Source organism: Littorina saxatilis, linkage group LG17 (assembly GCF_037325665.1).
Source record: "Littorina saxatilis isolate snail1 linkage group LG17, US_GU_Lsax_2.0, whole genome shotgun sequence".
Lineage (NCBI taxonomy): Eukaryota > Metazoa > Mollusca > Gastropoda > Littorinimorpha > Littorinidae > Littorina > Littorina saxatilis.
In genome coordinates this window covers 20,959,941-20,987,272 of record NC_090261.1, presented here as the reverse complement: position 1 = coordinate 20,987,272, position 27,332 = coordinate 20,959,941, and the positions used below count along the sequence as shown (strand labels likewise).

The 27,332-nt window shown below is 40.9% G+C and overlaps 1 protein-coding gene across 2 annotated transcripts; it reads left to right on the top strand.

Moving 5' to 3' along the window:
* The first annotated feature begins 275 nt into the window (after positions 1–275).
* Positions 276–26,348, top strand: LOC138951678 (saccharopine dehydrogenase-like oxidoreductase). Of its 2 annotated transcripts, none has more exons than XM_070323234.1 (12): positions 276–612; positions 9,620–9,726; positions 12,363–12,443; positions 13,026–13,160; positions 15,460–15,504; positions 16,081–16,211; positions 17,657–17,774; positions 18,648–18,767; positions 19,441–19,497; positions 20,688–20,811; positions 21,654–21,735; positions 23,003–26,348. In XM_070323234.1, the coding sequence occupies exons 1-12, from the start codon at positions 435–437 to the stop codon at positions 23,097–23,099; spliced, it is 1,275 nt and encodes a 424-aa protein (XP_070179335.1). In that variant the 5' UTR covers positions 276–434; the 3' UTR covers positions 23,100–26,348. The 2 variants fall into 2 exon arrangements, with proteins under 2 accessions (XP_070179335.1, XP_070179336.1); XM_070323235.1 differs by lacking the exon at positions 16,081–16,211 and adding an exon at positions 15,904–16,034.
* Positions 26,349–27,332: the final 984 nt, after the last annotated feature.

The following is a 27,332-nucleotide window of genomic DNA, read 5'->3' as shown; positions in this document are numbered from 1 at the left end:
ATGACAAAAACGAATGTAAAATCCTAATTACTGTGCATACACATTGTCACATATGCATCAGAATAGATCAACTCTTTATCTGCATTTTGCTTATTTCACGATCATTATCATCTTGGATTTGTATTTTTCCGTTCTAAGCTCCTTTTCATGTGCCACAAGTAAAGGCAGCTGCCACATATATATATATATCTCCCCATCACCAACCCTCATTCTCCTTTTATTACTACTGAAATACTTGTTATTTTGTTGCGTCTCTGTATTTAGACGCACAAGGAAAAAAGTTCGTCTGGCTCGCGAGGGTTTACGGTTGATACGGAGGCATACACATTCTGAGTGCAGCAGTCAGGAGGAGAGCAGTTCGCAGTTGTTTGGAGTGCATGTTTAGTTGCCTTATTAGTTAAACCCAGAAAGTCTGCAAGGCAGTGTTCAGCAAAATGGCTGACTCAAGACCGTACGACTTGATCATCTTTGGTGCTACGGGCTTCACGGGCCAGTTTGTGGTGGATGAAGTTGTCCGTGTGGCGGAAGAGGAGGGAAGTTTGACATGGGCCATTGCAGGTCGGAGCATGGAAAAACTGCAGAAAGTTTTGGAGGAGTCGTCTCAGCGAACAGGTACACGCAGTTTTTGTGCATATTTGGCTGTCTGCTCCTTGGGGAAACTGGCTGCTTTGCGTGTTAATTTTTTTAGTTGAAACTGAAAGGCTGACATCCAACTATTACTAAGTGACTGCAAAAGTTCATGGTTGAAACATGACTGGGCCATGAGTCAGCTGCAGCTAAAGCACGACAACAACAACACACACACTCTTTCTCTTCATTCAGAAATCAATCAGAAAACTAAAAAAAAATTGGTTAAGAAAATAAAATAACATGAGTTTGAGTCTTTGACGAAGTTGGCTTCTTTGAGTTTCCGATGAAAGTTGAAACATGTCTAAACTCTGTGTTAAATTTTCCAAAGAGAGATTAGATTTCAGGAGAAAATGTTTTGTTGGGCCACAAAAACAACAACCAGTGTTTGCGATTCTCTGACCGGCCTTATATTTTTCCTCCAGACCTGGGAATTTTTTATTTGACACTAAACAACAAAAAAAGTAATGGAAAATGACAAAACTCAATTTTGCAGACTTTACAAGGAAGGCTAGTTTCTCCAACATCCAAGGTACACAAGCTTGCACAAGTTCCGACCAATACAAAAAAACATGCGTCTGTGAAAATAAAATAAAAACAACTCTAATCCTTAAAAGAAGAAGAAAAAAACTAAATTAATAAATTAAGTAACTGACCTACAGATCCTACTTTTTCTCCCCTTGTCCTCTAAAATAATGCACAAAACTGGCACAGAAAATAGAAACTGTTCTTTTCAGTTTTAAATTCTTTTCTCCATCAGCTAAGTAAACAAGAAAGGAATTAATTCACGCTGCAGTCAGCATTGTACACATGACATTTGCACACTATAGTATTACTGTCATGCACAGACCTATCTTCCTCACACATTATGGAACTCCAGGTAGTAAATATAATGGCCTTTTTTTTCTTTTAGCTGAAGTGATAACAAGTAATAAATTACACTACAGAAAAAAAATCCCTGCATGACCGTGGCTACAAGTCCTATCATGCGAATACTCTGCCTTTAATTGTAGTGTAAATTTATCTAAGTCTGCATGTGTCACACTCACAGTCACATTGTGCCCACACAGTAGTTTTTAGTTACAGTAGAATAATGGTGACTGCGCTATATAAATTGTTTTGAGTTACAGTGTAGACACTTTGATGCATGAAAGCTGTCATACCTAATTTAATATACACAGTGTGCATCATGTGTACAAACACATGCAGTGCAAGTGGAAGGCAGTGAGTGTAAATGATGTCCTTCCATTTTTGAGTCACTTGAGAAAAAGTGACTATGTAATCGGTCAGTGTTAGTCTGTCCGGCCGGCCGGCCGGCCGGCCGTAGACACCACCTTAACGTTGGACTTTTCTCGGAAACTATCAAAGCGATCGGGCTCATATTTTGTTTAGTCGTGACCTCCAATGACCTCTACACTTTAACGATGGTTTCGTTGACCTTTGACCTTTTTCAAGGTCACAGGTCAGCGTCAAAGGAAAAATTAGACATTTTATATCTTTGACAAAGTTCATCGGATGTGATTGAAACTTTGTAGGATTATTCTTTACATCAAAGTATTTACATCTGTAGCCTTTTACGAACGTTATCAGAAAAACAAGGGAGATAACTAGCCTTTTCTGTTCGGCAACACACAACTTAACGTTGGGCTTTTCTCGGAAACTATAAAAGTGACCGGGCTCAAATTTTATGTGAACGTGACTCATTGTGTTGTGAATAGCAATTTCTTCCTGTCCATCTGATGCCTCATATAATATTCAGAACTGCGAAAGTGACTCGATCGAGCGTTTGCTCTTCTTGTTATTCAGCTGTTACCGCCTGCAGATTGGTATCAAGTACACTGTAATTATCCTGGGCAATGGATTTTTGTAATGTGTTAATGAAGTAGAAAACAGCAATAAGATAAAGGCTGACTGGCTTAAACCATACTTTTATCATAAATTGTAGTAAACTCCTACTGATACCATTTTCACAGCTGCTTTTCTACACGTCTGAAGTCTAGTGCATTATTTAATGTGACCAGTCAGGTCTTCAAATTTGCCCGATTTTGTTGTAAGTAGTGGCTTGACTTGTGAAGTCTGTAAAAGAAACACAAAGCCACCAACCGCGCCATGAAAACATTTTTTTTTTTTAACACGAACAAAAAATTTACTTGGATTAAAGTTCAGTGAACATTACCTTACTTTTTTTTTACATTGAGTTAAAGGAGTTTACTGTATGTTTACCGTGCAGACATTAAGCATGAGACTAAGGTGACCACATTCACTGATTTGTTTCCTGATGCAGTTGGGACTGAAATGAAAGTAGAGTAAAGTTTAACTTGGTTGTTATCTTCCCCATATGACCTTGACATTGAACTGCTTCAAGGACAGATTTTTTTTAACGCAACCAAATGAATAGAATTCTACTGTTTTATATTTTAGTTAATCTGCAAAAATAACCTTCTGTACTTGTACTTGATTCATCTCATGCTGTCATAGCAGTGAATTTTGTTCAATGCATGTACATTGTTGGAAACAATTTTGACAAGTCCGTTCATGTAGTATACATGCTCTGAATTGGTCTCATGTAATCTGAAGTTAAAATGCATGTGAATGAAGCCTTGATAACGGCTAACTGATCAATACGGCTACCTGATCAATACGCTGATTTGCTTTAAAGATACTTGCCTTCACGTATAAACAATCACATACATCACCCCAGCTCATGCATTTACAGGGGATAAGCTAATTCCTTCCACTTAATTAATTTTGGAGATTGCCATAGATGTCACTTATAGAATGTGTCAATTCCACGCGCACACACACACACACACACACACACACACACACACACACACACACACACACACACACACACACACACACACACAAAACCACTGGGCATAGAAAGCAGGCAGGCTGTAGATTGTGGATGTGTGTCCAAGTGGAAGGATGCTCTTATTATGAGTTATTTCTAATATGCTGACTGTTAGCAAATGATAACAAGGCATGTCGAGAAAAAAGATATCAAGCATGAGCCTTTTAGGCGAATGCTGATATCGTTTGTGAGACATGACTGTTGTCATTTGCTAACAGTCCGCATATTAGAAATAACGGTTTTATTACCGTTTAATTCGACCAAAACAAATTTCGAAGCGACCCCGCGAATTAGACAGAACAGCCGCAATGGGAACTTGAGCGCTCCTACCTGATTATGCCTGTCAGTCAAAGAATTCTCGTGACCTGGGTCAGCCAATCAGAGTAATACTCCTGACGTGATAAATATTCACAGATCAAATGCATTTGACACACAACAATCTCACAAGATAAACCATGTTCAACATGCATTTCGGTTGCTTCGCTTTTTCTTGTTGAATAGAGAGCGACAGATTTAGAACCGACTCAAGACGGATGGGAAATGACGTAAAGATACATTTGACGTAAGGCGAGTGACGCAATTTCACTTGATTTTCCGAACTTAGGTAATTTAGATTTCAAGTGAGCGGGTCGGCATTTCACACTCAGAGGATGGGCGGTACCTTGCTGTTCCGTAAAGCACCCACCGACAAAACTCGCTTATCTGTATTTTTTTTTTAGATAAAGAGAGTATTATTATCTGACGGCATTTGAAGTGTCATTCTGTAGAATAAATCACGCTGATATTGTTGATTTTTACTTTGTTTTGTCAATTTTTAGCTTGATAATGATATACAAAAAGGGTCCCTGCCTGAACGTTATAACATTTAACAGGTCACCTTGAATCCGTCCTGATTGGTCAGAAAGCCATATGGGGCACTGAATTGGTAAGGCCAAAAAAAAAAATAGTCTGTTTACGGTAACATAGGCCAAAAAAATAGGGTCGGTAGGTCGGGATTTTTTTTTTTTTTTTTTTTTTCCAAAAAACCATATTTTTACGTTTTTTTGCCAAAAAACCAAGATATTTTTATTTTTATTTTATTTTTTCCCCAAATGCCAAAAAAAAGTCTAGGGTCGCGCGAAAAAACTAGGGTCGGTCGGGTTACCGTAAACAGACCTTTTTTTTTTGTCCCTAATAATGCTGGATAAAAGACAAGACAGATGTGTGGTGATGTTCAAAATAATCTACCGGGGAAGGATGGTAGTTTGAGCTACAGCAGTCCCTCTCATGAACGGACACTCTTGGGCCATAGCAAAACTGTCCGTACATTGCAGGTGTCCGGTCACGGGAGGGGTGACCACACCACCCCCTCCCCCATACACTCACACAGAGACACACAAACAACAGGATTGAGTCTATGATAATCACTTCTTGCGGCTACTAAACAATAACAATAAACTCCTAATACTTCTGTTCTGTAAAAAGGATTTGTATGAAAAGTGTTGAAAAGAAGAGATAAAATAAATCCTCAAGGCAGTATGGTGAACACACTCACCATGCACTGACATACGAAAGCAGCCACACAAACACAGCACAGAGGAGCGTGTGCAGATGCTTTGCAAGAATAAGCTTGAAAACCAGTTTGAATAAATAGCAGCAGATAGAGCTGCATGTCATAATCATGTAATTTATTTTTTTCTTGTCTGGCTTTATTGACTGCATGCCGATCATGTGGCATGGCAGTGACTTTTCACTCTTCAGTCAGAAATACACTGTACATAACACAGCTCCCATTCTCCCTCACTAATGCCTACCCCAAGCCGTGACAACTGATGCTTGGAAATTGTGTGGAAGAGTACACCTCTCTATTTCTCTCCAATGCTCTTCCTGCTGACATGCAGTGACACCGGACACCCCACAGAGTTTAGCCAGCTAACCCTCCACCCACCCCCCCCCCCCCCCTCCCTTCCTCTCTCTCTCCCTCCCTCCAGCCATGTACTGTTGGGGGCTGTGGCCAGAGAGGCCAGCTGCACTGTTCACTCAGAGCAAAACCAGTTGACAGTGTCGTAACTTTTGACAAAGCAAGACAACTGAAGGGTTCATAGATTAGGCAACCGACTCACTGGTCAAGGCTGAGGGGAAACAAGAGTATCTTGTCAATGAAAGAGGTTAGGCCTACACACAGACACACGATGCTGAGAACTGTGGCCGGTTTTTCACTCACTTTCGCTCAGGACCTTCATCGACTGTGGTTTCTGTTGTTTACGTCCAACAGACAAGAATAAAGAGCTCAGTGCAGTTTCATGTTGGCATCTTCGCATGTACTCCACTCCTGACCAAAACTACCCCCCCTCCTCAGTGATGGGTACACGTGCACTCAAGTTATCAGTGACTGTCATCACGCCATTGCGGCTGTGATCTTTGTACCAAGAACCGGACTGCTCTGTTATCGATTTTGTTGTGGTGAAAATTTGACGATGGTCTGTCCGTACATTGGAGGTATGACCTGCTGTTGGGACCGAAAATGAGTGTCCGCGTCCACGTTTTGCAGGTGTCCGTTTAAGGGGGGGCAAATATAGAAGGAAAACACTCCGTGCCGAGCAAATGTGTCCGTACATGTCAGGTGTCCGCTCACGCCGGGGGCCGTACATTGCAGGGACTGCTGTATTGCCCTAATCAACACATAGGTGCATGTCAAGCGTCTGGCTGTCTGAGATTAGGTTTTGCAATTTCCTTCTGCCTGTCGTGTGCCAATGGCCTGGTTTTTGCCCGTGGCCTTGACTCCTTGCCTCCTTTCAACTGTCCTGTCGCTTGCACATTCCTTTTGCTTAATCAGGAAGTGTTCTCTAATGACGATTTTCAACTTGTGATCCCTGTGCATGATTGTTATTGTGTGTGTGGGCATACAAGTAACGGCATGCATGTTCATTCACACACACACACACACACACACACACACACACACACATATCTCTGCTGACTTTCAATTGTTTCTTTCACAATTTCTGATGCACACATACACATATCGATATATGCATAGACGCATGCACACACTTGCACAAATACACATACGCATAGACACATGCATTTACACACACGGATACATGGCAAATGCACGAGTTTCTTATCAATTACGCTATTAACACTTGTTCATTTTACAAAATAAAACCTGGAATGTGAATGGGGTCATCCCGGAAATATGTTATACACAACTCCACAAGTGTTGAACTGACACAAGGGTTCTATCATCAGACAGTACTGGTGAACTCTTAACAAATCGTGCCTGTTAATCCTATCTTTTTATACTGAGACCTTGAAAGGTGTTTTCGTTTTGCTTTCATGCGCCTGTGTAAGGGTGGACTGGCATGCAGTTGGTTTTGCTTGGACAAAGAGTGATGGCTTACAGATGTGAAGTCCTGAACATTTCTCTTTCTTTGTTCCTTGCTGTGTGTCAGACACATTACAGCCTACACCTACAACAGAGTTTCCTGCTCCCTCCATCTCCCTCTTGCTTCCCATCTTTGTTATATTGTTGAAAGGATTATTGAAGAATAAGAATTAATGCATCATTTGTACAACACAGGTATTTTGTTGTTGTTGTTGTTTTTTGGCTTTTCTTTTTTTATTTGCACTATATTTTGTTTGAGTTTCTGTCAAAGGTGAAAGAATTCCAAGTGAAAGTGTCTTCCCACAGTCACGCCCATATCATGTCTATATTTGACTGTACATAACTGCTGTCACTTGCTGAGCTCTGATAATAGCAGCAGAAGAAATTTACAATTTGTAGTTCTCTCTCTCTCTCTCTCTCTCTCTTTCTTTCTTTCTGTTGTTATGCGCAGTAGATTTTCATTGGCAAAAGTATTTTGCTGTGCTGTCTTGCAAGGTCTGTGCCACGTGGCCCAATCCACATCCTGGTTCACCCTGCCTGACTCATAACTAGAAACACTGCACTTGTTCATTACCAAGCTGAAAAAGGAAAAGCACAGGCGCATGAATGGGGTTTAATTTAAGATTCTGTGTGAGCAGCAGTGACATTATAACACATTTCTGTTGCCTGTGGCATAGACCTATATTAGATACTAGATGAATACCCGCTTCGCCGGGTACGGCTTCGCCAGGAAGAAGTCGAGCCAAATACCCGGCTGCGCCGGGAACCCAGCTTTGCCGGGTGTACGCCGGCTTTGCCGGCGCACCGCACGAAGGAAGGGAGATAAACGCGCAAAACACTGGAGAAGATAAGGAAGAGTAATACCCGGCTTCGCCGGGACAGTGACCTTCTAAAAATAGTATAACGAGAATATGGATTGAGCGTTGTCGACAGTGACCTTCTAAAAATAGAAACGGGCATATGGATTGACGCCACACGAAGGAAGGGAGATAAACGCAAAAACACTGGAGAAAATAAGGAAGAGTTACTGGGAATGGATCTGGGAAGATGAACAGAAAAACCAAAATCGGTTCAGCGCTGCGCACTGAGAGCACGTGTTGAAATATCTCATCGACCAGGTTGTGTCCTGTCCCGGGTGTACCTGAATATGCCCACCAAATTTGAAACAGATCCATCGAGAACCTTGGCCGCGCATCGGGAACAGACACAAGTCGTATATATATATAGATAGGTCCCTGCCTGTGGCAATTTTGAGGATGGAGGAATGTGAATCATCAGTCCCATGCAGTGCACAGAGGGAAGTGGCACTTGATATGAGTTACAAGTCTTTTAACAAAAAAGTATGAGTGGGAGCCCTCTTGTTTTCAAAATAAGCTGTCTGGTTTTGGCTAGTTGTATTAAAGTTTGTGAGGTCTATGCTGTGCTTTTGTTTTACCATGCTCCGCAGTCAATTCAGTTTCATTAAAGATATTTGTTTAAATGTCTTTATTTAAATGAAATCCCTTGCCTGTGGCATCTTGCGTGGAAAGACTGCCAAGTTTGATGGAAGTTTCCTCCACAATACAGACACACCCATATTCAAACACAGGTTCCTGTGTGCATTTGTTAGCCTCTAGCTGGGCTTGCTTGTTCTCTCAGCAGAATATGTTTTATTTTTGAAGATGGAGATCGACTCTTTGTGGGTTGGGATAGAAAAGGAAGCAGTGCAGTAAGAGTCCATAACCTCGTTTCTCAGGGGCTGATTCTTCCTGTCATCACAAGAAAGCCTTCAGCTTAATTCAGATCTGAACTTTTAATCACAGCTGTTCAATGGATTACAGGGGATCATTTTGTAAATGCCATTCTCATCTGTAAATACATGTACTGTATTTGCACATGCAGAATCCTGGGAAAGCCTTGTTAGGAGACAGCTGTACTTTTTTGCTGGTTGCCATTAGTGTTTTCTACTGCTTTGTTTGTGCAGCTGAACAAGACAAATAGTTGGTACATTTGGGTGAAAAGATCTCTCAGGGGCAAGCTAGTTGATGAAAGTGTATGTATAATCTAGACTGTTCCTTGAGCCTTCACATTGCCATCTCCCTACCTCAGCACCTTATTCCCCTTCTTGATAATGCTTATCTTTCACAAATATGGGTGTGCAAAATGCATGGGCAAACACAGTCACACACACACACACACACACACACACACATACATACACACAGTTTCTGTAGCTTTAAATTCTTGAAGTTATAATGCCCCGTGAACATCTGACAGCTGTATTTCAATTACAATTACCTGTGTTGTTGTGGGGGAAAAAACATTAATTACAAAATTCCTCAACTCAAGACCTGAGTTCCACAATGTCCACTTCATGTCTCTGTGTTCAAATGTTGATAAATCCACTTCATATTTCATCTCTATGTGTTCTTTTAGGGGGGGGGGGGTGTAGCTCAGGTGGTAGAGCACTGGACTTGTGATCTTAAGGTCACAGATACAAATCCTGGCAGGGGCAGACCCCACTCAACTTTATGTGCAGACTCAGAGATGGTATCCATGTCCCACCCCACGTAAAAGAGCTTGGTCATTGTGCCATAAGTGCAGGTGGCTGATTACACCTAAACACGCAGACATACAGCTGGATCCACACAATATTGTAGTTGCTGCTAGCTAGCTTTCCACTGGGGGGAAGCGACCGGAATTTCCCAGCATGGGGATAATAGAGTGAATAAAATCAAATGAAATGCAATATATGACTGCTATACAAGTACTGCCTCTGTGTGTTGCAGGCAAAAATGTGGAGGAGAAGCCCATCGTGGTGGCTGATTCCAGCAGCTACAACTCTCTTCTGGAGATGGCAAAGCAGACGCGTGTGGTGCTCAACTGCGTCGGCCCAGTGAGTTGTCCCCTCTTGCGTTATTGATGGGGGCGATCGCTAGATTAAAATGCCGACAGTGATCCCACTGTGCACGCTGCAGACCGAGGGTATTGATCATTTGATTAAATGAACTTCAGTGTTGGCGGGTGACTTAATACTGCAAGCTTGACATCAATTTTTTAAAGTGCCTTGAGGGATATAAGAGGGGATTACCATGATGTATTTATTGTTCTACTCACTGGACTGACAGGTGCCATATTAATGATGCAGGGGATTTTGTGTGTGTGTGTGGGGGGGTGTAGTTGTCATGTGTGGGGTGTTAGCATGTTTGTTTGGGAAAAGACGAAGTGGGTGAAGTGTCATTATGTTGTTAAATTAGGCGTGGAGGGTAAACAGATGGTCAGTGGTTCAGATCCGAGAGTTGGAATGTTTCACAATAAGTCTAATTCTGTATCAGCCCTTTTTTTGCTTTGAATCAGAATCACACCCTCCAGTTAACAGTGGTAACTGTTTACATACAGTGTGAGATGTCAGCATTCCACATTCCTCTTACTCTTGTGGTGTTGTGGGTTTTTCTCTTTCTATGACTTAGCTGTGACGGGTCTCTGGACAGTCTTTGAAACTGTACCCAGAACTCTGCATTTTTTTCTCCTCCTTGTTCTGGTCTCACATACACACGCATACACTTGCATGTGTGAATATGTATTCAAAGACACACACACACACACACACACACATATGCTTGCACCTACACTACCACTTATTGCAACCTTTGCTGCTATTTTGTTCCAGAATGGGTATAAAGTATTTGAGGAACACAGATTGTAATTAATGCGATGAAAGAAAAACGGTACACGCCAGTCATTTACAAATCACTAAGCTCTTCACAAATAGTTGGTAATTAATATTTCTAGGGGAAACAAAACTTGGATCTTAAGTTTGCCCTGTCGACATGTTCCATTGTAAGTGCCATTTTATTGCTCTTCTGTAAATTACATTTGAACCATGCCAAATGTGATGGCTTTGTGAAGGGTCAGGCATGAGGAGACGTTACCTTGTCCGAGTTATTTCATTTTCATTTCATTTCATTTCTTATCCCAATGCTGGGAAATTCGGGTTGCTTCCTCCCCGTGGACAGCTAGCAGCAACAAGTGTCAGGTGTGTGCACTTATGACAGAATGACCAAGCTCTTTTATGTGCCACTATGGTGACATGGGGTGGGACATGGATAACATCTCTGAGTCTGCGCATAAAGTTCACCTGTGTCCTTCCGGGCCGGGATTCAAACCTTGGATCTTAAGTCCAGTGCTCTACCAACTGAGCTACCCTGCTTTACAACTTGTACAAGTACCTATACATACAGCAGTGGCAACATGCATAATACATGAATTATTGACTAATGTTGCTCCTATCAGCCCAACAGATGTTACATTGTTCTATTCAAAGACATCAAGTAAACATTGATCAAACCCCTGCCACAGCCTGCCACAAGCACAAGTGTACTGTTTGGAACGACCTTGTTCAATCCAAAAGGAATTTGGTTTATTGAGAAGATTGTGTGTGTGTGTGTGTGCATGCCTGAGTGATGCAGTCTTTGCAGTGCAGAAGCGTTGGTGCGGATTCACTCTTTTTGTTTTAGTGTTGAAGTGTGAGTGTTTAATTCTGCAATTATAGACACAAACACAAGCACACAAATGTAGACTAAGACACTCACAAAAATTGCAGACACAACAACACGCATACACACTCGCACACGAACGCACAATCACACACCTCTGGGCCAAGGCAAGAGCAGAAATAGCATTTTCACAGGCAAGAATGTCAGCCTGAACTACAAACTGCTGCAAGGTATCAAAATAAAGAGGCACAGGGCTTCACAAAAAGCAAGGTGTCAAAGTAACGGACAAACACTGACAAATGTCATAGTAAACAGTGCATAACGCTAACATGAAACTAAAACAGTGGGGGGCTGATGGGAACATGTACAGAGGATTGGGTCATGTTGGGGATGAATAAAGGAGGAGGGTGGGGTGAGAGGTTAGAGGGAACAGGCATATTAACTTTATCAGCCGCAGGACTCGGAGACGTTCGCAAAAACCCAGTCCTCTACGGAAGAAGAAGAAAAAGAAGAGCCAGTTCAAAGAATTCCTGGCATATTTTCCTCCTCCACACTGTCTCTATGTTCTCAATGCTATAGTAATCATGAGAGCAGGTACAGTAATTGCACACTAATGTTTACCACCCCCTGTTTGCACAATACACCCTGTGACAGTGCGATCGTGTATATAAAGGTTGGCATTCATATTACTTTTGCTATTGTGTTTGCTGACCAGTGCAAGCTATGTGAGCTTAATGGATACCAATGTTTTATACTCCTATGTTAAGTAAACGCAGCTTGGATGAAAAGAGCTGACATGCCACTAAATAAAATATTACTGTTGCTATTGTGTTTGCTGACCAGTGCAGAATGATGTTATGTGAGCTTAATTGATATCAATGTTTTATACTCTTATGTTAAGTAAACACAGCTTGGACGAAAAGAGATGACATGCTATTAAACAAAATCATGTGAAATATAGTTGATTTATTGTTTGGAGAGAAAAAAATTGCACTCTTTTTGTTTTCAAGTTTTCTCTTGTTTGGTATGCGTGCAGTATCGTTTCCATGGTGAGCAAGTGGTGAAGGCGTGCATTGAGGGAGGCGCCAGTCATGTGGACATCAGTGGAGAACCGCAGGTATGCATACGGATATCCTCATGCAGTTTACGCTGATATAACGTATTTTGTGTTTATGTTTGGATGCTCTGACGGAGATTGTAAACATGAACAGATTTCAGCTACAGAAAGAAAAAGGTGTGGCCTCATTTTGATTTATTCTTTCTGTTCAAGAGATAAGTTTTCTGAGGGAGAGGAGACTATTACATGCAAATGAACATCTAGATCTTCAAAAGTTACAAGATCTTTGCTCATGCATGTCTTTTATAGAATAGATACATTTTGAAACTTTTTCTTTGTCTTCTTTGTCAACCAGTTATAGAAAAATAATCATCATCATCATCATGAAAGTATTGATATGGCGCAAATCACTGACCTTCTTCAGTGTTTGACGGTTGTGTCACTGTAATTCACTGAACAAGTTATGGTCTCGGAGCACTTCACAAATAAAGCTACCTGACAGGTATGAGGAAGTTTAGCATTGCATTCATCACATAGACATGTGTAAGATACGATAAGAAAACTTTAATGTCTATTTTCATTTTACACAAACATGGACATTTTTCTTTTGGCATTTCCAGTGTTATTCTTTTTCTCTGTCAGTACCTGGAGAAGATGCAGCTTCTGTACAACGCCAAAGCCAGAGAGGCCGGGGTTTACATCATTGGGGCCTGCGGCTTTGACAGCATTCCTGCCGACATGGGCATCCTCTTCACGCGCAACAAATTCCAAGGTGACCTTGAATTGCTCGTTTGTGGTCTTCCCATGAGCGGACACCTCCTTTAACCACTTGCCTGCCTTAGGACGGGTATACCCGTCCTGCGCTTGTGCAGCCGCAGCGCCTTAAGACGGGTTTACCCGTCTTCACCGTTCCGGGATTTTCCAGAAGTGCGATGTCACTGCTGACACAAAAATAGCAGCCAATGGCTTGGTAGGATACCTCATTCTCATGAATAAACATAAATGGTGACGCGGTTTTGCGTCTGAAGGCTATTTTCGGCCTTGGCGACAGGATAGGGGAGAGAAATCTCGACTCGTCAAAATGGCTGACGGTGGAAGTTGACCGGGCCGTAGTAGGGAAAAACAAAGCCGGACTGACGCTACAGGGGGTGCAAATGATTATGGATACTGACAGGGGAAGGGGGAGATCTTCTTTCGGACGATTCGTTGGAAACAGGTAGATGATAGTGATTATAATCCTTTCTTAGAGCGAGCAAAACAGCCACCTGTGTTTGATCCACAGGCACCGGAAGATGCGCCGGACTGATTTTTCAAAAGTTCATATTTAAACATCATTATAAGCCAAACTAATTATTATTTCCATGATTAGACACTAAAAACAGATTCTTGGTTCAATTTCCCTTAAAAATAACATAGGTTTTACTTACCTACCTACTGCCAGTTTGGAACTAGAATTTTTTGTGAATTATTACACCCCGAACTCCAATATTTCCTGGCAGTCAGGAATGCACATACGCAAGTTTTGGTTGGCAGCGAAAGGGTTAATAAGACAATTGAAAAAATGAACAAGTCGCGTAAGGCGAAATTACTACATTTAGTCAAGCTGTGGAACTCACAGAATGAAACTGAACGCACTGCATTTTTTCACAATGACCGTAGTCTGCCGCTTGTGCAAAACGGAGTGAAACTGACGAGCCTGTTCAGCGCGGTAGTGGTTTCGCTGTGCTGCATAGCACGCTTTTCTGTACCTCTCTTCATTTTAACTTTCTGAGCGTGTTTTTAATCCAAACATATATCTATATGTTTTTGGAATCAGGAACCGACAAGGAATAAAATGAAATTGTTTTTAAATCGATTTTGGAAATTTAATTTTGATCATAATTTTTATGTTTAATTTTTAAAGCTTGTTTTTAATCCAAATATAACATATTTATATGGTTTTGGAATCAGGAAATGATGTAGAATAAGATGAACGTAAATTTGGATCGTTTTATATAAAAAAAAATTTATTACAATTTTCAGATATTTAATGACCAAAGTCATTAATTAATTTTTAAGCACCAAGCTGAAATGCAATACCGAAGTCCGGCCTTCGTCGAAGATCGCTTTACAAAAATTTCAATCAATTTGATTGAAAAATGAGGGTGTGACAGAGCCGCCTCAACTTTTACAAAAAGCCGGATATGACGTCATCAAAAGTATTCATCGAAAAAATACGTCCAGGGATATATAATTCCCAGGAACTCACATGTCAAATTTCATAAAGATCGGTTCAGTAGTTTGGTCTGAATCGCTCTACACACGCACAAACAGACAGACACACACACATACACCACGACCCTCGTCTCGATTCCCCCTCTATGTTAAAGCCATATGTACTCGATGACTATACACGCTAATTGCTTTACCAACAGCTGGAGACATGCTAAATTAAGTTCCCTGCAAAATATTGTGGTCTAGGACCCCTTCAATGTTGAGATATGTTAATTTTCATTTTGATCTGGATCGTCCTATTTATAGATTTGCCAACAGAGGTAGCGTTGACGCAAGGGAAATAACTCCGCGTCTTTGTTTACATCCAAAGTTTTTGAGACTCTAAAACAAGCTGTAATGCATGTATATGGTCCGCGCATGGCGACATATCGTCATTACATGGTCTTATGGTGCGTTTGACATCGATTATGGGCAAACTACACTTTGTAAACACGGGAGCGCATACATATGCCTTTAAAACACTTAGTCAAAACTTGACTAAATGTAACAAGTCAGCAACAAGAACAGCTATACACAGTGTAATTTGTGTGAGAGAAATTTGTTGCTATTTGATTAGTAAAGAAACCTGTCTGGACATCATTATACATTGTCATCTGCTACGTAACAATCATACATTGTACTGTTCTTGATGCATTCATATGCTAAACAAATTCAGCCACCAGTGACAGACCCTCGGAATCTGCTACATTGCACCACCCAGAAGTTGCATGGGGTGGGGTGCAGCGGGAGTGGTCTTATGATTGTAAATGGTTCCCTGCAATTTGCAAGACTGTTAACTTTTAAAAAATTGATTGCAGGTGACCTGAATGCAGTTGAAGGATTCCTCAATCTCTCACCAGGACCAGATGTGAGATATGCAAACTTTACTTTTGACACTATGTCTACTTTTAGCAGAAATTCAAGTTAATAATTATGGCAAGTTAAATAAAACACATCAAGATACAGTTTCTGTAATGTTACTAAATACAAGCTGCAGCAGTCTGTGGCATGAAAATTGCAATGCATTGACAATTCAGTCTTAGAGCTGTACTGCTGCTTAGAGAAAATTAGTGCACACATGAAAATGTGTTTCTTAACCTGTGTCTCAGTATTCATTTGACATGTTTCACTCTTCTGCTTCCTCTTTCCTCTCGCTCACTCCCCCCATCCAGTCAAACATATACATGTAACAGCATAACAAGTCTTGATTGTGACTTAATTGTGTCCAAGTTTGAAGGCTTGCAACTTAAATTATGTCCCTTTGCAGGGGCTTGTGTTAAACTATGCTACGTTTGAGTCGGCTGTGTATGGCTTTGCCGACTCTGGTGAGCTGCAGCCCTTGAGAAAAGCTCTCTTTCCTAACCCCTTACCACGAAGCGCTCACAGACCTCCCAAACGGTGAGTGACTGTCAAACACTTTCTTTTTCCTGCCACTGTTTTTCAGGGTATCGCTGCAAACTTTGCCACCTTTGAGTCGGCAGTGTATGGTTTTGCTAATGCAGGGGAGCTGCCTGCCTTGAGGAAATCGCTTTTCCCCAACCCTCTGCCTCGCAGCAAGCACCGACCACCAAAACGGTGAGCTGCTCTACTAGTGAGCTACAGGATCCATATAATAATAATAATAATAATAAGAACATTTATATAGCGCTAAATCAAAAACTTTCGTTAAAAAGGCTTGCTCTAAGCGCTTGACATCTAAACTAAAACATCATTCACACTCTTTGCAATGATGTACAAGAACTTCATGTCACACTCTTTCATTCATATGCTGTCATGTGACAGCGGACCGGCACGGTTGGCCTAGTGGTAAGGCGTCCGCCCCGTGATCGGGAGGTCGTGGGTTCGAACCCCGGCCGGGTCATACCTAAGACTTTAAAATTGGCAATCTAGTGGCTGCTCCGCCTGGCGTCTGGCATTATGGGGTTAGTGCTAGGACTGGTTGGTCCGGTGTCAGAATAATGTGACTGGGTGAGACATGAAGCCTGTGCTGCGACTTCTGTCTTGTGTGTGGCGCACGTTATATGTCAAAGCAGCACCGCCCTGATATGGCCCTTCGTGGTCGGCTGGGCGTTAAGCAAACAAACAAACAAACAAATGTGACAGCGTACTCGCATGTTTAACGAAGATAATACGAATAACAAGGTACGACTTTTCGATCAATCTTCCTCGGGCACAAAAATCAGAAAAAAGAAGACAGACGACAGAACAGAAAGAAGAACTACAGATTAACGATTCACACTTTACGACTCGCAAACCAAAACAAACGGACAGATGAGCAAGGGAGGCTACTCCAGGATAAACAAAATTTGGTTAGATTTCACCTCACTGTGAAAGAGGATTTAAGAAAAGTGAGATTTTTGTGCTTCACCCTGAAAGCGCTGAACTGCTAGTTCTGATGAAGCACAGGAACCATTGCACTATCCTGCTAAACTTGTTGGTGGTATTTTAACTCCTGACAGATTTCACTTGGGTGTGAAGGAAGGTTGACTGGTTGTAGGAAAGCGTTGAGTTTTGTCAAACAACCACCACCTCTTCCACAACCTTCTCCTGTTTTAAAAATAGGAGGACCTTGTGTGCCTAATTTCTTCTGAAAATAATGTTATACTTTGCACGCCCTATCTCTTCTGCATTGTGGAGGTGGTCTGTTTAAATTGTGCGGCATACATGATATTGCATGGTGTTTTATCTCTCGCCTAATAGAGTTTTTATGTTGTGGCATTTATCTTCATCACGGCTCCTGCTGTTATTTTGTGACTTTTCTTTTTCATAATGGTGATGTTATTTTGTGAAAATTGTTCCTTTTCTCCCCCGAAAGTGGCATATGACTTCCTAAATGGCGGGGTAAAAACGGTCATACACGTAATAACTGTGGGCGTTTCAGCCCGTGAACGAAGAATAAATTTCCTTTTCATAGCAGTGACATGATTTTGTTATGTGTTCCCTGTTGCGGAAATGATGTTATTGCATTACATACGCTCCTGTCCACAGCAAGTATTATATCTGTGCGTTGTGTGTTCCAGCCCCACCCTATTCCACAGTAAGGAGACGGACAAGTGGTGCCTGCCCTTCCCTGGCAGCGACAAGTCCGTGGTGCAGCGCTCACAGAGATTTGCCTTTGACGAGAAAAAACAGAGACCAGTTAGTCATTTTGTTGTTCAGTGTTATTAGTTGGCATTTCTCTTAGTTGGCGATGTAAATTGTTGACAGTGGGTGGGGATGTAGTTCAGTCGGTAGCGCGCTAGATTTGTATCCAGTTGGCCGCTGTCAGCGTAAGTTCGTCCCCACGTTCTGCGAGAGATTTATTTCTCAGAGTCAACTTTGTGAGCAGACTCTCCTTGGTGTCCGAACACCCCCGTGTGTACACGCAAGCACAAGACCAAGTGCGCACGAAAAAGATCCTGTAATCCATGTCAGAGTTCGGTGGGTTATAGAAACACGAAAATACCCAGCATGCTTCCTCCGAAAACGGCGTATGGCTGCCTAAATGGCAGGGTAAAAAACTGTCATACACGTAAAATTCCACTCGTGCAAAAAAACACGTGTACGTGGGAGTTTCAGCCCACGAATGCAGAAGAAGAAGTTCACAGTGAAGAATTAAAGTTTCTCTTCGTCAATAATGTGATTGTCCACAGTTGCAGTTGCTCTCGATAAGTGTTATGATTGTTTACAGTTGAGAGTTGACATTTTGCATTTGAGAAACGTGCTTGTTTTGATTTGCTCATAAAACTTTTGTCAAGAACTGCAGAGACTCTTGAAAAAGGGAAGAGTTGACTCAGAATAGAACAGACTAGTAAAGCTTGTCTCATAAGGATGACAGTGTGTTTGTAAATGAGCTTGAGGGAGAAGTTTCAAGATTTATTTCTTCACATTGGGTCCACCATGCACCATGTGAGAGAGATCATTGTGCACACACAATTGTGTGTTGTGTGAACGCATCATACTTCAGATATGTTGCTGTATACATTGGTGTATTGATGTAATCATGCTAAACTTGTTCTCTCTGTGAAACAGGTCCAGTTCATTCCCTACTTCTGCCGGCCCAGTCGCTTTGCAGCCTACGCCATGGCTTTCTTTGCCGTCATCTTCGGCCTCATGGCAAAGTTTGGCCCGACCAGATCTCTCCTCTTGATGGTAATGTCCTCTTTTCCTTCTTAATATATCACTGGTGATGGGCGCAATTGCCTAGTGGTTAAGACGCGGGCCTTCCTTGTGGAAGGTTCGAGGTTTGTATCCAGGCTGTGTCTGGTGTGTTAAGGGTGGAGATTTTTTTTATCTCCCAGGTCAACTTAAGTGCAGACCTACTAGTACCTTATCTGCCTTTGTGTGTACATGCAAGCACAAGACCCAAGTATGTGCAGAAAACATCCTGTAATCCATGTCAGAGTTCAATGGGTTATAGAAACAAGAAAATACCCAGCATGCTTCCCCCAAAATAGGATTATGGCTGCCTGAATGGCGGGGTAAAAATGGTCATACACATATAAACCCAGTCATGCAAAAACACGAGTGTCCGTGGGAGTTGCAGTCCATTAACACAGAAGTATCACTTATGATGGGGATTTATCAAGCTAGACTTGATTTTGTTGTGTTCCCATTCTGCTAAGTGAGCCTTTCAGTTCATATAAGTTGTGATCAGTTAAAAAGTGAATGTTGGCTTTGAATTGTGCTTGTATAAGGAATATAAACAAGAACATCTTGTTCCTGGTTGCATTATTTTGTCAAGACACATTCTTTTTTCAATTTGACACGGTTACGTGGGTTTTTTTTATGCAGTGCTGATTATGATGACTTTCTTTTGCTCCAGTTCCCAAGCTTTTTTACTGCTGGAGTCTTCAAGAAAGGCGGACCAACAATGGCTCAGGTAGGCTTTGATGTTGACTTGATTTGCTTCTTGTTAGGTAATGTTGGAAAAAACAAGACTTTTTCGTGTGTACATAAAATATTTAGTAATTTGAAAAAACAAGATCTTTTACTTGTGTACGTTGAACGTTTTTAGAAGTGCGCTACACCAGAACTAGGTTAAGATTACTCGGTAAATAAAGAATTAATCAAAATGTTTCATGCTTCTTGATCATCTTGCCTTTGTGTAGAGAAAAGGTTATCCAGTACAAGCATTGATCAGATTGATTATACACTACCTGAAAATGATTAAGATGAAACAGATCCAGACAATAAACTTGCATGTTTTTAATCTGTGAATTATAAAATCAGAACTTGCAACAATGTTTGTGTTAACTGAGGTGTACTGTGAAGCTCCCCTGTGAAGACCCCTACATTGAAGACTCTCTCCCTGTGAAGACCCCTACATTGAAGACTCTCTCCCTGTGAAGACCCCTGCATTGAATACTCTCTCCCTGTGAAGACCCCTACATTGAAGACTCTCTCTGTGAAGACCCCTGCATTGAAGACTCTCTCTCTGTGAAGACCCCTGCATTGAAGACTCTCTCTCTGTGAAGACCCCTGCATTGAAGACTCTCTCTCTGTGAAGACCCCTACATTGAAGACTCTCTCTCTGTGAAGACCCCTACATTGAAGACTCTCTGTGAAGACCCCTACATTGAAGACTCTCTCCCTGTGAAGACCCCTACATTGAAGACTCTCTCCCTGTGAAGACCCCTACATTGAAGACTCTCTCCCTGTGAAGACCCCTACATTGAAGACTCTCTCCCTGTGAAGACCCCTGCATTGAAGACTCTCTCCCTGTGAAGACCCCTGCATTGAAGACTCTCTCTCTGTGAAGACCCCTGCATTGAAGACTCTCTCTCTGTGAAGACCCCTACATTGAAGACTCTCTCCCTGTGAAGACCCCTGCATTGAAGACTCTCTCTCTGTGAAGACCCCTTCATTAGAGACTCTCTCCCTGTGAAGACCACTGCATTGAAGACTCTCTCCCTGTGAAGACCATGTTTTCTCAGATTTTCTGTTCATAACCTCTGTAAATATACCCCCATTTTAAGACTCCCTCCTTTTTAAGACTTGATTTTTTTCAGATGTTTTAAGGTCGTACAAGGAGGGTTGTATAGCAAACAGTGTTATTGTTGCGCTGTGTAGATTAAGGGGACCAGCTTCTCGTGGACGTTCCTGGCCAGTGGCTACAGTCAAAAACTGCAGGACCATGAGGCGCAGCATGAGGAGGAGCCGGACAAGAAGATGGTCACCAAAGTCAGTGGGCCAGGTAATTTCCTCATCTTTTCCCCTTCCAGCAATGAAGCAAGATGTGTATATGTTTATCATACAATTTGAGGTACACACACACACACACACACACACACACACACACACACACACACACACACAAACACACACACACACACACACACACACTTCTTTACTTTGCACAACAACAACTAAAACACACACATAAGAATAGGAAAGTTAAATGTCTTGAAACAGAAGCAAGGCTTTGTCTGCATTTTGCTTGAGAGGTTCTGATGACATAGTTTTGATGTGAAGATGCCTACCGAGATGTTTGTACTTGCAGTCAATCCAGGCAAAGGCCAAGAAGGGAGATAACTTGAAGCACCTGAAGGGTTTACAGAAGTAGTATGTTCACTTGGAAAAGAAAAGAAAACTGATGTTTTGCACAAACCAAATGACAACAAAAGGACTTTGTCATTTTTCTTGTGCAAAGCAGCTTTTTCACTAGATGCAGCACATGAATTACAGAAATGCAATAGAACACCATGAGAAGGAGAAGAGAAATAGAAAACAAGGTTAAAAAAAACTCACATGTAGAGATTTTGAAATTCATTTAAAAAGTTTGTTGCGCTCTATTAATATCATATAGGAGTATATTTTTGCTCCGAAAACGGCGTATGGCTGCCTAAATGGCGGAGTAAAAAAACGGTCATACACGTAAAATTCCACTCGTGCAAAAAAACCCACGAGTGTACATGGGAGTTTCAGCCCACGAACACAGAAGGAGTATATTCGCTTGCATTAACTTCAGAAGTTGAGATTTTGACATTTATTTTGAATGTGGTTGACGTGTTCTGTGTGTATGTGTGTGTTTGAAAGAGCCAGGCTATGTGACAACCCCTATCTGCATGGTGCAAGCTGGCCTTGTCATCGTCAAGGAGAAGAGTCGTCTGCCCAAAGAGTGAGTAGAGTGTAATAAACAGGCCTTAATTCCAAATTGGCAAGTTTGTTACACAGCAAACACAATCTATGAACCAAACATTTGTATCAATGATGCATCAAAGTAGGACAGGCAATAGTATCTTATCTTTTTGAAGGCTTAGCACTGTCTTTCTTTGGTTCATAACGTCTACAGTTTTACCTTCATTTTAAGATTTTCTCAAATATGTGGAGGTCATAGATAGAGAATACTACATGGCTTGCTGTGTCGTACCAGATTTACGCGGGGTGTTTTTTTTTAGATATTGAACTGAGACAATGACAAAAGGTGACGTTTTCATGTCAGTATGTCCCAAATGACATCACCAGTGCATTTTTCATTCTATCTAATCTGTTTTCATTCTGTTTTTTCTAATAACATGCGTTAACAATTGATTGCCAACTGGAATGGAAGAGCACAAAAAGTGTAACTTGATATGTAGTTTCTCTAGAGGGAAAAACATCTTCCACTTTCATGTCAGTGTGTCCCATGCAACATACATTTGCCAAACAGCTATGTGTAAGTAGATTATTTGTTAGTGGTATAGAAAATACAGATCAACAATCAAAGTCAGTTTTCACATTCATTTTCTACCTATTTCTTATTTGTTTATTCTTTTGGCAATGGTGAAATGTCAGCAATCGTGTGTCATTCGGGACAGTAGACATGACACCTGACCTTTTGTCACTGTCTCACCTGCGAGCGAAAGCAACTAGTGTAAATCTGGTACGCCACAGCAAGCCATGTAGTATTCTGTTTATCCTACAAACTGTACTTATGTGTATTTTACTTAAAACGTCCCGCATTGGAAGCGTCCAAATTCAAGACGCTTCTTTTGGAACCTCATCCAAAGCCTCGTGCAATCATTGACGTCAAAGCAAAGACACGTCACTCTAGCGTGACATGAAAGTTCTAAAACTTCTACCAGGAGAAACAGCATAGTGTAAAAGGGTTTCCACAATGACCTTTCTCAGTGACTCTGGCATCATGAGCAGTCTAAAAGCAGGTCCCTGCCAAACTAGTTTGACATGACCTCATTTACATGATATACATTCGTGTGGTTTGAACGATATTGTTATCTCATGAGTGGTCTCACTCATGTATGTAGGATAAGATACAGGCCATACTGTACCACTGTTGCAAAGCATCTTGTCAACAGTTGGACAGATTGAGCGTTTGATCTTAGGAAGAGCTGTAGTCTCACTGTTTTTGTCACGATCTCAATTGTTGTCTTACTGTTTTCTTGAAGGGGTGGCGTGTACACACCAGCGGCTGCGTTTGAAGACACCAGTCTCATCCAGCGTTTGGACAAGCACAACATCAAGTTCCAGCAACTGGAGGAGTAGTCTGCCCCTGAGACAGGGCCAGGGGATCGTCAGCCACTGAATCTATTACATATGACCAGAAGAGTTATCTGCACTTGAGATGCAGTTGTGAGAAGCAGTTTATTTTGAGTTGATTACTTGGAGCTTGCTATTGATTGTGAAAAGACGTGACAGTTTATTCATTCTTTTTTATGTCTCAGTTCGTGACTGATGACAGGACCAGTTTGTTTTTGTTTTGCTTATGTACGCGCCTTTTGCCTATGTGACCACTTTAAATGTTGTACACAGCATACTGACAACCATTTATTGTTCAGTGGAACTCCCCATTGAAGACCCCCCAGTTTAAGACCATCCCTTTTTTTTCTCATTTTCTGGTCATAATGTGGAAATTTACCTCCATTGTTTCTTTGACGCGAGTGGGGTGAGGAAGTAACGTTTCTTGTGGAATTCTCGCCGCAAGAATTTGACGAGAGTTGGCGAGCATGCCTTGGAGGTGCTTGCTACACACACAAAATGGCGTCCGTACAGCTGCCAATCCGATTCGTGGTTCACGGCTGTTATACAACCAGTGCAGATAACCTTTTTGGTATCAAGCACTGGTGTTTAATTCTTGCATAGCTAGCCATCAAACCGTTTCATATACACTCTCGCTGTCTTGCATAGCGAGAGGCTAGCCGCAAGCAATTCTTGCGTCAAAGAAACAGGGGACTGATTTTCTCAGATTTGTTGAGGTCTTCAAAAGGAGTTTCCACTGTACACACAGTTCTTGCCATGGTGACCATGTAACTTGTGGATGTGGATGACATCTGGACTTTTCACTTTTGCAGTGCATTGCCTTGACTTTTGAAAATAAAACCAGCAATCTGGGGGAATCAATAGGTTTTGCACTCTGTTTTCTGGAGAAAAAAATACGACTTAAAGAATTCCACCGATTGAGATTTCACTATGAAAAAGATTTATCATTCTCTAGTGTAGAAACATTTAGCTTTGGTAATTGACTGGGAAAAAAAAGTTGCTTGAATTCAGTTTGATGAGATTTTCAGCAGTTGGCAACTAAAAATCTCTTAAGTGCATTGACCATGTTTTGAAAAGAATTTTTAAAAAAACCAAATGTCAAAACTGTTCTCTCTGCTTTAAGTGGAGCAGTAAGTCCAAGACCAGAATTGTGCAATATGAGAGATCAATCTATTCAATTTTGTTAGCCTATTCAGAGTCTGTTTAACGTGTTTACATTCACTCTTTTTATATTTAGTCAAGTTTTGACTAAATATTTTAACGTAGAGGGGGGAATCGAGACGAGGGTCGTGGTGTATGTGTGTGTGTGTGTGTGTGTGTGTGTGTGTCTGTCTGTCTGTCTGTGTGTGTGTGTAGAGCGATTCAGACTAAACTACTGGACCGATCTTTATGAAATTTGACATGAGAGTTCCTGGGTATGAAATCCCCATACGTTTTTTTCATTTATTTGATAAATGTCTTTGATGACGTCATATCCGGCTTTTCGTGAAAGTTGAGGCGGCACTGTCACGCCCTCATTTTTCAACCAAATTGGTTGAAATTTTGGTCAAGTAGTCTTCGACGAAGCCCGGACTTCGGTATTGCATTTCAGCTTGGTGGCTTAAAAATTAATTAATGACTTTGGTCATTAAAAATCTGAAAATTGTAAAAAAAAAATAAAAATTTATAAAACGATCCCAATTTACGTTCATCTTATTCTCCATCATTTTCTGATTCCAAAAACATATAAATATGTTATATTTGAATTAAAACCAAGCTCTGAAAATTAAATATATCAAAATTATTATCAAAATTAAATTGTCGAAATCAATTTAAAAACACTTTCATCTTATTCCTTGTTGGTTCCTGATTCCAAAAACATATAGATATGATATGTTTGGATTAAAAACACGCTCAGAAAGTTAAAACAAAGAGAGGTACAGAAAAGCGTGCTATCCTTCTTAGCGCAACTACTACCCCGCTCTTCTTGTCAATTTCACTGCCTTCGCCATGAGCGGTGGACTGACGATGCTACGAGTATACGGTCTTGCTGAAAAATGGCATTGCGTTCAGTTTCACTGAATGATTCTGTGAGTTCGACAGCTACTTGACTAAATGTTGTATTTTCGCCTTACGCGACTTGTTTGTTTTTTATGTGAAGTAGATTCTGTACTGTACTACTTTTTTTTAATGCTAGTTAAAATATGAAATTGATATTGTATTGTTAAAATATTGAAGAAAATAAAATTACAGTTTAGTCACTTCATTTCTATCATTTTTGTGTGTACCAGTAAATGGAGTTTATAATATACTTTTGACCATACTGTCAAGCTTTTGCTTTGTAATCTTGTGTCACTATCGACTAGTCTATATTTATTCTTACACAATTCAGTTCATTTGGATAGTCTTTCCTCTTTTGTGCAATTCTGTAAATGTCTTCTTTATTATCTTCAAAATCTTGTTTATATTCTTATTGCTAACAACTTCTTCTCCTCTTGTAAATGTTACTTTCCTCCTCACCAACCATTTTTGTTCACTGACTTACTTAGAAAGTTATACCGTATACCTTCACATCTGGTACCGTGTAAGCGTTGTGGAAAATTCTCAAAATGTCCGAATGTGGGAACAGAAATTACATTGTAAATTTTTCCGTAGCTTCCACTGACGTTTGTGTGAAATCTCACAAGGGTCAAATATACATCGATCGACCACTAAAACACAAAGCTATGTTTAAATGTTTCTTGCTTACTGTGATACTGCTGTTACATGACAAAATATTTGGCTTCAGACCTACTAGTACCTTATCCCCCTTCTTGTGTTCACGCAAGTACTAGATCAAGTGCGCACAGAAAAGATCCTGTCATCCATGTCAGAGTTAGGTTGGTTATAGAAACTTGTAAATATCAAGCTTGCATCCCCCAAAATTATAACCTTCGTGGTTGAAAACAACGTTAAACACCAAATAAAGAAAAGAAATCCTCCAAAATTGGCTGCATAAATGGTAGGGTAAAAACCCACTTGTGCAAAGAACACGTGTAGGTGGGTCCCTCAACCCATGAATGCAGAAGTTATATACCCCATGTGAGCTGAAGAAGGGTGTATACTCTGTATTGACTTGTAACCTGAAAATACCAGCTTATGGTGCTTTGTAGCTAATTATATGTCTCACTGTCAGCAGTTCTTTATGTATGCCTTTTGCATTGCAATTCTCCCTTGTTGCGCAAATCTTGAAAAACAACACTATGAAGGTGAGAATAAAATATATATTTACGTCCACTATGTCTGTTTGTTGTGTGAATATTTAATGTGCTTGTGTTTATGTGGTTGATGTTCTGTTGTGTGAATATTTAATGTGCTTGTGTTTATGTGGTTGATGTCACTGTCTTATTCCATGTTTCCATTAATGAGCAAACACAATCAGTACATCAGCACTGTTAAGTGTCTTCAGTGAAACAAGTACAATTAAATGCAGATCCAATTTCAAAACAAGAAAGGTAAGTTTATGGAATGGTGAATTATAGACAAAACCAAACCTTTATTTGTCCATAATTAAATGTCCTGTACAATTACATTTGTTTCTTGATTCATGATTGTTAGCAGTCACTTTCGGACCTCGCTAAAAAAAGAAAAGGGGAAAAACAAACAAACCTTTATGTCAAACAAAACTATAATTTCATTCAACTATGGAGGACAAACTCGTCTTACAACAGTTAGCTAGAGATAAACATAAACCAGGAAGCAAGTCAAATCATGGATTGAAACTTTTGTTTTTGGGTCAGAAAAAAACGGAGTACATTACCTGCTATTGAGACTTTGTCGTGTGACAGACGTTTTCTTCCACGTGAGATTACGTTGATTGTCTAACGAAGCCGTAAGGCTGAGTTAGACATCAGCTAATCGAGTGTGGAAGAAAACTCTGTCACACGACCAAGTCGGAATAGCATTTATGTCTCACAGCTTCAACAGAGGAGAGAACAAACACGTTTTGCGTACTCAAGCTTGACAAACCTAAACACAGGAGCAGCCATTGTCGAGAGATCTACTTTTTGACGGAAGTGACCGAACAACTATGAATGACGTCTCGGTATATGTGAATGACGTCACAGTCATCGTCACAGTCTGTATCTTTTGAAGCATCGCATTCTTCATGACGTCTTTCTGTGTCTGCATCCGCGAAATGTTTGTTCTCTCCGGGATCTTTGTCATCTATGTTCAGAACTCTATCCTTCCAGTTTCAGACTAACAGTCCTCCTGAGCGAG

Excerpts from the sequence above, each read along its gene's own strand:
- LOC138951678 (XM_070323234.1), top strand. The coding sequence starts at position 435 with ATGGCTGACTCAAGACCGTACGACTTGATCATCTTTGGTGCTACGGGC. Across the intron at positions 613-9,619 it reads GGAGTCGTCTCAGCGAACAG|GCAAAAATGTGGAGGAGAAG; the intron begins GTACACGCAGTT and ends TGTGTGTTGCAG. Across the intron at positions 15,505-16,080 it reads ATCTCTCACCAGGACCAGAT|GGTATCGCTGCAAACTTTGC; the intron begins GTGAGATATGCA and ends ACTGTTTTTCAG.